We start from the raw sequence: 12,500 nt of genomic DNA, 5'->3' as shown, positions 1-12,500 counted from the left end.
AGATTGGGCCTGCATTCAGAATGAAAAGGTGCACCTCTTTTCGTTGAAAGAGTGTTTCTTTTTGGTATTTGAAAGGATGTCTTTTCGATAGATCTAGTGAAAAAGTACCTTTTCTGTGTCGAAAAGTATCTCTTTGGGTCCTCAGGACGGCGCCTGTGTTGTTTCAAATAGCACCTTCCTTATTGAAAGGGAATATTGACGCATTTGCATAATTGTCATAACCGAACAATTAAGAAAAATTAGATCAAGATTTTAAAATTTATTACTAAATCTCATTGGACCTGCGAGTATGCAAGTTGATTTTCATTTTTAGTTTGAATACCGAACTAACTAGACGAAGACAAGCAATGCTATAGTGATATCCAGAATAAAAGCAAGATAATGAAACATACAAGAACAAATCTTGATGTTTTATGTCATTTTATTATGTCAAACATGCAAATTATACCTGATGGCGACGATCATTACAATGTAAGTGATTCGGAAACATTTTCACAAGGTCACTTCATCCCCCTCACCTGAGCACTATCATTCAAAGTTAAAATCATATAGAGACATGTCATGCATTCAACATATACCAGCCAAAATTTGAGAAGAAAGTGCAAATTACAAATCCACAGAACTAGTGTAACAGTAACAGCACTCCAGATGTGAACATGAATTTATGTTGTGTGTGAACAGAAAAAAAAAAAAAGTAACATAATTTCATTCACTCTGGTAAAAAATACACTGGTAACACAACAGCAAGCATTTTAACTGCACTCATGGCACAAATTTAATCCGTTGCATCCTCTTTCTCTACTGTGAAAGGTTTGTCAACAGGCAGTTCTCCACAGTCTGCGATGATGACTTCCTTCTGTGGTTTATCTCTAGAGTCAGTGTTGCCGTTCTCAATCTTCCTGACCACAGACTGTATTGAAGAGAGAAAAGAAAACGCAACGAATGTAAAACAATGCAATTATTAAAATTTTCAAAACAAATAGTATTCCCACTTTTTGAGACGTCGTTGCCTCAGAACTATTTCGTTCAAAGTGCCTCTTTACTTAAGTACACTTTGGACAAAATAGTTCTGAGGTGACGACTTGCTGGCACGTCAGATAATTTAATCCAGAACGGTCAAGAAGAAACACTACAACTGAAACTTCTTGTGCACATGTATGCTACAATGAGCTCTTTCCAAAAGGACAATGTCTGAGATGGCTCCATACAGCGAGCCTTCTACTCCATAAAACTGGCATGTTGCAGGTGCAACTAGTCGCTTTTAATCACAAGGGGGCTATCCCGAAAAATAATGTTTTGAGAAAAACGAAGGTGAAGTTTTTGCCCCTTGTTCAGTTTCTTTAAAAGAAGGAAAGTTTTATCTATCTAAACAAATATACACACAAATGAAACCAAACTTCTCCTATGGGTAGGACAATGCCCACTTCTGGTGTAGGTCAAGATTTCTGGAAACCCCTGAAATCTGGGTTAGCCCGCTTGTCCTTAAAAGCGACCACCAATTTTGGTGAAAGTAAGCTCAAAGAACACGAGGTGGCCTACCAATGCAGAGTCTGGAACAAATTATATTCTTTTGAATTTTCGTACAACTTTTTGACTTCCTTGTTTAAGTTCCAAAAGATATTTATAAGTCTTTTCTTTTCCCTTTCTGACCATACCTTCACAATGAAAAACCACACTGACACACATATGTACACAAACATAATTCACAAACCATACGGTCCAATGCAGCACCATAATGTCTGTGCCTTACAACTTGTATGTATAGTATAAGGTTTTACGACGCTCGCAACTGCTAAGGTCATATGAGCGCGCCTTACAACTTACAAACACTACACTAAGGTAAAGTGCAATGACACATCTCGATACCAGCACTCTGACTTGTTCAGTGTCAAAGCAAGAGAAAAGAAAAGAGTGATGCAGATGTGCCAAACCACCAATTATAGAAAAAAACCCAAAAATTTTTCTTACTTCAGATCAAAATCATGATGACGTAAACAACACTGGTCAATGCACACCACCAGCCCCTCTTGTGAAATCACTTCCCAATCCAAAGAGCCTACCTTCACATACAAACAATTGCACACACACACACATAATATAGTTCACACACAATATGGCCCAATGCAGTACAGTCCATGCCGGCTTTAAGCACGGTCGGCGGGAGAAAGCTTAAGCGTGCTTAAAGCCAAAGCGTGCTTGAGTGCGAAGTAGACATAATCCAGAGATTTTCATGTAGAAAATTTCCCGTGCTATTTCCCTTTGTTTGTAAGTAGGCCTATAGCGGTCCCGCAAAAGTGTGCACTGTTATTTAGACACCCGCCATGGTAGTTTTTGTTCTGTGGTCGAATGGGAAATGAAAACATAATTTAGACGGCCAGTCACGATACAGCACACTAGGCCTACACACTACCTGTGCGTACCACTGCCCGCTGTGCCACTCATACCACCGCCTTCATCCCACCTCGCGTGTGATACATGTACACAATCAGGATTAATGGATAGCGAGGGTCAAAGGTGAAATCGCAGCCAGCCCCCCTTTCTCGTCTCCGCGACTCTCTTTGTATTTTTTTTGGTCGTGTCTAGCTTTGCCCTAGGCCTAGGCTAGATCCTATGTCCGCGTGCGGCTGTGTGCATCTGCCTTCCTCTCCGCCCGTGTGAGTGTGTGTGTCCATCACTTGCGTTCTTTGTGTTTCTCTTGACACACTCCACTGCTGCGGTGTAGACTGTGTTCGAACTTCGATGGGTCATCATGAAAATATTGACTGTCTTGTAAATGAAGCGTGCTTGAAGCCGAAGTTACCGTGCTTAAAGGCGTGTAATTTATATAGCAAAAATTCGGTAAGAGCCATTTAGCATGCTTAAGTCCGAAACATGCTTAAAGCCGGCACGGACTGTACTGCATTGTCTGTCTTTGATCATACCTTACCACCCAGCACCCACCTTACAAGTAATGTGCGATGATGTTTCTCAATACCCAGAGTATGTGTATCATGTATTTTTTTGGTTTGTTTTGGTAAAAGTTTTGCAGCGCTTGCAACTGCATAAGCTCATATGAGCACGTGGGACACATTAAACATTTTTTTTAGTTTGGTAGGAATTAATTTTGAAATTTGCGCGGGTAGCAGCTGGAGCCTTGATCTATTTCGGTCCAGCAGAGGACCTTTAATGTGCGCAACTTTCACATGGGACCTTCGAGATTTTTTACCCTTATCCTTGAAGGCTAGGTGTTAGATCTTACTTACCCTTAGATCAAGGGTGTGGCTGAAAGACAGCAGTTAAAAGGAGTCAAAGAGTAACAGTAGAAAGGCTGCAGAAGGCCAGGAGCCCAGAAGAGGGGGCAAAGGGGGAGGAGAGTGGGGGCAGAAAGTGGAGACCCCCGGGGTAGTGCCACTGACTGTAGTGTCTTTAGGCCATTCCCAAAGGGGGGACATTTCTCGTTCAAGCACAGTAGAATTGTAAATGGGCTGATTCATCATGTCTCGCTCATAACTGTGCCTGATCTACAACTGAGAACTGCTGCTTTTTCCTTCCTAATCCTTACTATTGTCATTTTTCCTCTACTTCTTTTGTATGTTTGTCACTCTCTTGTGACCTGCCATTTTTGGGGTGCCTTGATAGTCGAAGCAGACTTTCTGCTGTTGAAGCTAGAGAGGTGAGCAGAATAAGTCTGATTCCCTGTAAAGACTTCTCTGTTGACACCCACCCCTTGGCGCTCATATGACCTTATGCAGTTGCGAGCGCCGTAAAACCCTCTACTATATATATATATATATTATACTATATATATATATGTAGAAAGTGGAGACAAAAAGCAGACAACAGAACATGGTTAGAGAGCTGGAACGGAGGTGAAAGAAGAAAATAGAAAAAAAAAATTTCTATCGCTGTCAGGACGCATTGAATGAGAGGCGAACACTGTAACCTCTAGACCACGAGAACCCCCCAATGTGTATCATGCCATGCAAGGGTGTGTGTGATGGGCTCATGTAATTTGATAAGCTCAATGACAGCCAGCCTGTTGTTTTGCTTTGTCTCCCGAGGTAAAGAATGTGAGACAATGTGAGAACAAAATTTGATCTGGTTTTTTGAGACAAGCTGTTCGACCTATCTGTATGGACATTTTAGAAATCTTATAACAATACAAAGAAATTACAGCAGTTTAGTCGGAGAATGGCAAATTGTACGAGCTATCTGTGATTTCAATTTTTTGAGTTCGTGTAATCTGTGCCCCACTATCTCATGTTGGAAATGCAGGAGTTTGGTGGGTTTTTGTTTTTTTTACCTTTCCTACCATAAGATCAGGGGTGTGGCAGAAAGACAGCAGTAAGAAGGGGCCAAGGAGTAGTAGTAGAAAGGCTGCAAAAAGAGTCAGGAACAAAGAGAAGGGGGCAAAGGAGGTGAAGGGGTGGGGGCAGAAAGTGGAGATGAAAGCAGACGACAGAACATTGCTAGAGAGCAGGAAAGGAGGTGAAAGGAGATAATTTTAGAGAAATTTTTTTTTTTGTCCCAACCCAAATTCGAACCCAGGACCTTTGAATGAGAGGCAAACACCTTAACCTCTAGACCACGAGAGCCCCTGAAATGCTTGAGAAGAGGCAGCAAACTAAACAAGTAAAGGTCCCCCTTCTTTACTAATTTTCAGATTTTTTGCGCACCCCACCCCCCCTCCGTTTACTATTTTCCAGCTTGCACGACCGACGATCATGTGAAACATTATATCCAGTCTAAGTAGAATCTAGATATCTGAATGAAACTTCTTTTTTTTAAAATGGCAAATTACCCTATGTACAAGTACTGCTTCTGGGTTGGCTACCTCAATTTTCTGTGCCTTTTAAAAACTTTTGTACATTGGTTTATATTTTTTTATGAAACTGGTTTGTTCCCAAACAGGAAAAGTTGTCACAGTAACTTTTTCAAATTTCATGATCTCTTTTTTTATTCACTGAAGGAAAAGTAAAACAGATTTGTTCCTACTAGTACAGGAATATGAGATTAAATGTGCCACCCAGACCCCCCCCCCTTTATTAATTTTGGACCACTTGTCCACCCCCCCCCCCTTTATTCGATACCTTAGAGTAGGATATAGAGCTCATTTGTAAAGGAATTGGAATATGTGGCGATTGGGTTAAAAAGCCGGGTTCAGTCAGCTCAGTAAGAGTTTTACGGCGCTCGCAACTGCATATTTAAAGTCGTATGAGTCGAAACACAAGTTGGTTGCATTCACGACAGTTCATAGCACGGCTTGATTTAGGAAAATATTTCGATTAAAATGTAAACAATTTGTGGTAAAATCTTAGTTTTAAAATAACATTTTAATTTAAATAATATTAAAATAACGAAATTACAGTTTACTATAAAGGCCAATGGCCTTAATAAAATGAATTCTGTTGGGATCAAAGATGGAGAACACATCCTTTAATTTTGAGAATTTAAAATATTTCCTTCGGGCCTCTCCAAAGTCTGAACATTTTGTTAAGATGTGTCTTATCGTGAAATCTGTATCGCATCCATCACAAAAGAAGGGTTTAAATACCCTGAACAAAACCTCATTCTATGTCCCTGCATGTGCAGCTATCTTGAATACATAAACTTTTCAGTAAAAACTTAACTGACCCTGTCATTTTTCCTTGTTTAATAAAATAACAGGGTTCTATTTTGCATATTGGAGATAAAATATTTAAACAACACATACCATGCCCTTGACAACTTTTCCAAAAACAACATGACGGCCATCCAACCAGGGAGTCTTCTTCACGGTGATGAAAAACTGTGATCCGTTTGTGTCAGGACCTGCATTAGCCATGGACAACCATCCAGCTCCATAGTGCTTCAGCTTGAAGTTCTCATCCTTGAACCTGTCACCGTAGATGCTCAGTCCTGAAGAGGAAAGTCGAAAATAAAAACATGAGTGTTTGAGATTGTGACACAAGAACCACTACTATCTGAATCTCTAGGTCTTGTAGAAACACAAAATTTAAAATAAACTGATGGATGGACGAAAAATCATATAAGCCCCCCCCCCCCCCCCCCCCCAAATTTTTAAAAAATGAATCAGAAAAATAAAATCAAAGCCCCCTCAAAGACTTGCCACAGCCTTTTCCCATGAAATTAGTAATTGTACTTCATGTATATTATCACTGAAACCACTTTCTTGAAACTAAATTGAAAACTTATTGCAAAACAAAAATGCATGAAGATTCCACAGCAAAAAAATTAATGGAAAAAAGATTTAATTTTCCCCTCAAAGCTTCTCAAGCCTGCCCACTCCCTTTCCAATGACTAAATAGCTGAGCCGATGTGTTGCTTTACCATTTGCAGACCTGCAGACACTCCGTGATTAGAAAGAACAGCTTTCCTTTAAAAAAAAAAAAAAGCAGTTTTGAAAAGACAAAATATAGTTCCTTGCACCCTAGTAGATTAAGATTACATAACAAGCTGAATTTGGCGAAGAGTATACCAAATTATGCAAATAAAAATGTGTCCATTCATACTATTTACAAGTCACGCGGATAAATAATGCAAATAAACATTTATTTTCAAGCCATTTAGGATGTTGCATACAACCTGATGAAACTAGAATTCAATTTTTTTTAAAAGATCTTAAGCAAATCTGATTGGGGTTCTTCAACAGGGGGGAAACACCCAAACCAGGACAGCTCTGATTATACTAGAGTACTTAGCAGGTCCGCATTTGTCAAATTTTGGCGGAAAAAAAAAATTGGTACACTTTGAACAAAAGAGTTGAGTAAAGGCACATCCAAATGCTATTGAGATCAGAAATTTTAAAAAAGGAGGAAATTCACGTGAAGGCGTACGCGCGCTCTCCGAAACCAGTGAGATCCAGAGGCAATATATACTGGAAAATCTAGCCTACGGTTTTGGAAGGGAAAACTGTCATATTGTGAACCATATGCAACTGAATAAAAAAATATTTGAAAAAAAACAAAAAACATAAAGGCAGTAAGTTGACTAACAAGCATTCGAGTCAATTTGACACAGTTTGGACTTGGTGACTAAAAATCCAGTGTTTTTTGCCAGCTGGTGTCTCATAAAAAGATTTCTTTCACTTTAAACTTGTACTTGTACATACATAGACGTAGAGCAGTATCGGATCAAGGATGCAGGCACTCCTGTACAATTGCGGTCCCGTTTGCACTTAGTGTCCCTGTAGTAGTGTGTTTCTTATTTAGAGATCTAAACAATTAAAATTATAGCCTAGGCTATCTAATCTAGATATATCTAAATATGTGTAGATCTAGATTATATCTAGAGATAGATTTTCTAGATCTAAATCTAGATCTAGATTCACCTCCGCAGCAGCCCCAATAGCTGTCATGTAAACAAACGGGACCGCAATTGTTCAGGAGTGCCGCGGGCCGCGATTTCTTTTGCAAAAAACGGCTAGTTCAGTTTTGTAATGAACTTTTCAAGTCGCACACCGGCTGTTTCTTTCTCATTCCAGCTCCTTTTATTTTTGCATTCTGAATCAATTTATCTCGGTTTTCCGCCAATTTCAATGACAACTCGGCGCGCTAACGTTTCGATGGCCGATCGACACTGTGTTGCTCCACAACAATAAACAATGTGAAACTAGCGCTGGCCGCTGGGCCTAGAAGTACGGAAGTAGAAAGCTACGGGCGGACATGCGCAAACCGCATTTTCGTCTCTCTCCCGGTTCGGTGTTTTCCGCGGGGGGAAAAAGTATGAAATTTGCGACCAAGAGCGGTCCAGCGGAGGAAGGAGGAAAGTTGTGGGAAAAGCTAGATGTAGCGGAGTTTCTGCTATTTAGAGGGAAAGTGGCAGCTATGTGAGATACATCCCTCTTATTGGGGAAATAAACAAGCTAAGCTGTTCCGTGACTCTTGGCAGAAATGGTAACAATGAAAATAGAGGCAGCAATTTGCCTTTAAGCTGTAGCAGGGATGCAAGTGATATTTAGGTCAATTTCTTAGGACGTAATATAACGCGAAAAAGTGGCTGAGTGGAAATAAACAAATTATCCACCAGAAAGGAAAATCATGTTTCTACTGTCTACTAGGGCATTCTCCCCTGCCATCATTCACCGTTTTCTCTCTTCTTTTTTTGGATTAATCAATCAGAATGTACCTCTTCAAAATAATGCTTCCCGGCATATAATAGATAAGGCCTTAACGTAACGCCTTATCTCTGGCAAGCTGCTCCCAGTTGGAACCACTGCGTCTGTGAGTTGCTGGTAGTGGCTCGGACACATTCCTTCACGGTCAAATCGGTTTTAGATTATTGCTGAAAAAAGATTTCTTTTATCGCGAGTTCATTCATCACATGAAGAATTATCAAAACAGGTTCACCTGTTTTGATTTAAGGTCCAGATTAGGTAAATATATATATGTCACTTTACAATTTTGTATGAAAAGAGGGCCTCAGCATCGTGGGTATACCTCAAGGTACAAAAAAAAATGCAAAGAGAAAACATAAGGAACATTCTGATACCTCCAGTGCCATCTCCTTTAGTAAAATCACCACCCTGAATCATGAAATCCTTAATAACTCTGTGGAACTTGCTGCCCTTGTAAGTCAGGGTCTCTCCACCTTTCTGGAAAAAGAAGAAAAAACAAAACAAAACACATTAACTTTACATATTCTAAGGTCAAAAGTACACATTAAAAAATCTAAATATTCTACTTTGAACATTTAATATTGGTACAATTTTTTGGTCCAGAATGACCATTCTCCTACACTCCTACAATATGACCGAACTGATTTCCAGTACAACAGCTTTTCCTTTTAAATGCAGAAAATGAACACTGCAAATTTGTCATATCCTGCTAAACTATTCAGACGTGGTTGTGCAACACTTATCTTGAAACCATAAAAATACATTTTACTTAATTTTAGGAGCGCCCTCAGTGTGGCTGATTTTGGGTAAATCTATGCAAATTGAGATAGGCCGATTTTTGAACATCAACTATTTTCTTGCTAAAAATAGCAAAGAGACAACTGAGAAATCCTTTATTCTCGTCATAAATTGCCTTTGAAAATATGAAGGTGGGTTAAAATATAGTGGATTTTCACAATAATTGTTTTTCTCAAAATATTTTTTCTTTGCAGTTTTCCCCCTTCCTCCTCCTTTAGTAGTTTTTCATCCTTTTGACATGAAACTTTCAAAAAATATATATGGCAGGGCTGCAATCAATGTAACAGGGAGAAATTTGCAGGAAAAAAAAGTAACTTTTCCATTGGAAGGCGATTACGTAACAAAAATTTAGAAAAAGTTTTATATACGCTGGGTAAATTATCTCTTTTTTTTCTTTTACATTTACTGAAAAAGAAACTTGCTGTTACCTTGAGAATGATAGGGACTGGTGCAGATAAACATACTTTCATCAAATTTGGCGGTCCGTAAATAAGAAAGCCATAGAGATTTGAAATTCATACCGTAAATAAGAAAGCCGTATAGTTTGTTTCCAAGATGGCGGCCATTTCCATAGAAATCGCTTTGCCGCAGAGATTTTTTCTTTGCCTAACCTATGTGTACTTAGATTTGATCTTGGGCAACATAGAAAATGGACCTTCAGGGTTTCAGGGACGCTCCTCCCTTTAACTTAGCTGATGAACTATTTGAAGGACTTTTAAGTAATGCCTGTCCACATGAAAATAAATACAACACACATATTATTCATATTATACCTGGAAACCAATAGCCAGTGATTTGAAGTTCTTGACTGTGTCAGGGACGCTTTTTCCAAACAGACCAATTTCAATGCGGCCAGCCTTCTTACCACCAATTTTGATGTCAAAGAAGACCTGTGAAATAAAGTAACATACAAAATCATTTACTTGAAAATGAAATCAATAAACACTGCTTAAAACAAAACACGTACTTTTCTGCTCAATCAATGGTGGGAGCAACAAACAAAATGGAAGAAGGCCGAAGCTATTGGTCATGTTATTGGCTCCCTGGGGGTCCGAATAAGGACAAGATTATTGGCACCATGGGGGTCTGAATAATCACAGCTGTGTGAAATTCCATAACGTGATGGTGAAGTCAACTGACATTACCGAGTGCAAAAATGGATAAAACAACCCACATGAAACAAAGTCAAATTGAGCCAATCATGTTTCAGAAGCGTATAGAGAGGCTATATTTCGTTGCAAACTTGTACATTGGCAAACAGTAGTAGGCCTACGGGAAAACGAGTCAAGTGCATTTGTGCGTTTACGTACAAACCAACTTTAAAGTGGTAAAGTTACCCGAATCTACTCCAGATTCCAGTAGTTTAGTTTCAAAGACTCGGGTATTACAGAAGGGTAGGCCTAAGCTTAAGTCTTTAAGGTGGCTAAAGTATTTTCCTCAACCATTACCAAAATTCAGCAATACAAAAGCAAGGCAACGCTTTACACTCAAATCTAGTGTAGTTACTCTGAGATCAAAAAGCAACTTTAATGCGTAGACTTCCATTAAATTGTTGCATAAATCTAGGCCCTAGAAGTAGAATCAAGCCTAAATAGTGGACCTTATTTTTGGGAGGACTTCCGTAACGAGCAACCACTATGAACAGGGTTTGGGGTAAGGGTTGGGTCAACATGAAGCTACAGCGAGCACCTAGCACACTTGCAATTGGCCCAAATATAGATGACGTATTTCCACCACAGTGGCGGGGCGCTATAGGTGCAAGCGCTCCACCTAACCCTGGCCTTCAACCCCCCCCCCCCCCCCCCCCCCCCCCCCCCCCCCCCCCCCGATCCGTCACCTGCTGGCTGCGCCAGTGAAGAGTCAGGCGGCGAGCGGCGAGGAGGGTTTATGCTCGTCGCACCGCTTGCGGTAGCGTCTGCTGGGAGCAAGCAAAATCTTTGCACCAAAGTTATTTTTGTCACTGTAGAGAAATCGAGGCATCGTTCTTCCCCCACAGGGAGAAAGGTGCATGAAACTGCTCTTCGCCAGGGTTGGTGATTTTTTTGATTTTTTAAATAAAAATTTAAAAAATCGTTTTTTATTTAAATCAAGATTTTTAAAATTTAAATCGGATTTTTAAAATAAGAAAAAAAACACACAAAAAAACGTCGACACAGTTTAGGATTTTTGGTTGCTAAAAGTATGTTCTTTTAGTGCAAAATGCATTGTCTTTATTTTAACTAATGATTAATTTAAGCAACCGCAAAAGAAAGCCTTAATCTGCTAAATATATATGTGACACTTAGCGTGCGATGGGCTATGCCACTAGGTTTCATCGCCGACTGCTTGGACTGTGTGAGCGCATGTGAGCGTGTGTTTGCGCACGCGCTTTGTATGTGTGCGTGTACAACTATGACGAGAAGGTGAATTTATGGAACGAGAATTGCTGAGATTGTTCATAAAAGATTATACCACAAATTATTATTTTTTAAATGTAACAAAACACGGCGAGATGCGAGATCTGTTCAACAGTTAGCCTACTGGCGTGGGAAACTCAAAAACCCTTGGTGGGGGAAACCGCAGAAGATGGCAAAAATAGATCTAAATAATAGATGGCGGAAATAGGTCATCTATGATCTATATTTGGGCCAATCACAGAGGTGTGCTAGGTGCTTGCTGCAGCTTCATGTGTTGGGTCAGGGTTAGGGTAAGTCTAGATCTAGATCTAAAAATCTAGGTCTCTTCTTTACTGGGTTTGTTGTTTGTTTAGTATTGGGTTTTACGGCGCTCGCAACTGCATAAGGTCATATGAGTCGAAACACAAGTTGGTTGCATTCACGACAGTTCATAGCACGGCTTGATTTAGGAAAATATTTCGATTAAAATGTAAACAATTTGTGGTAAAATCTTAGTTTTAAAATAACATTTTAATTTAAATAATATTAAAATAACGAAATTACAGTTTACTATAAAGGCCAATGGCCTTAATAAAATGAATTCTGTTGGGATCAAAGATGGAGAACACATCCTTTAATTTTGAGAATTTAAAATATTTCCTTCGGGCCTCTCCAAAGTCTGAACATTTTGTTAAGATGTGTCTTATCGTGAAATCTGTATCGCATCCATCACAAAAGAAGGGTTTAAATACCCTGAACAAAACCTCATTCTATGTCCCTGCATGTGCAGCTATCTTGAATACATAAACTTTTCAGTAAAAACTTAACTGACCCTGTCATTTTTCCTTGTTTAATAAAATAACAGGGTTCTATTTTGCATATTGGAGATAAAATATTTAAACAACACATACCATGCCCTTGACAACTTTTCCAAAAACAACATGACGGCCATCCAACCAGGGAGTCTTCTTCACGGTGATGAAAAACTGTGATCCGTTTGTGTCAGGACCTGCATTAGCCATGGACAACCATCCAGCTCCATAGTGCTTCAGCTTGAAGTTCTCATCCTTGAACCTGTCACCGTAGATGCTCAGTCCTGAAGAGGAAAGTCGAAAATAAAAACATGAGTGTTTGAGATTGTGACACAAGAACCACTACTATCTGAATCTCTAGGTCTTGTAGAAACACAAAATTTAAAATAAACTGATGGATGGACGAAAAATCATATAAGC

At 39.4% G+C, this 12,500-nt stretch overlaps 1 protein-coding gene across 1 annotated transcript in view; it reads right to left on the bottom strand.

The window, feature by feature from the left end:
- Positions 1–403: 403 nt before the first annotated feature.
- LOC101858653 (peptidyl-prolyl cis-trans isomerase B) overlaps positions 404–12,500 on the bottom strand; it is a 14,586-nt gene continuing 2,489 nt past the window's right edge. The window contains exons 2-5 of the mRNA XM_005104851.3: positions 9,667–9,783; positions 8,470–8,572; positions 5,693–5,877; positions 404–910 (exon numbers count right to left, since the gene is read on the bottom strand). Coding sequence (XP_005104908.1) covers positions 776–910; positions 5,693–5,877; positions 8,470–8,572; positions 9,667–9,783 — 540 coding nt within the window. The 3' untranslated portion in view covers positions 404–775. The remainder of the gene's footprint in view (positions 911–5,692; positions 5,878–8,469; positions 8,573–9,666; positions 9,784–12,500) is intronic.

Source organism: Aplysia californica, unplaced genomic scaffold, assembly GCF_000002075.1.
Source record: "Aplysia californica isolate F4 #8 unplaced genomic scaffold, AplCal3.0 scaffold00439, whole genome shotgun sequence".
NCBI classification, from domain to species: domain Eukaryota; kingdom Metazoa; phylum Mollusca; class Gastropoda; order Aplysiida; family Aplysiidae; genus Aplysia; species Aplysia californica.
The sequence above is the reverse complement of the archived record's forward strand: the minus strand, read 5'-3'. Positions and strand labels throughout refer to the sequence as shown.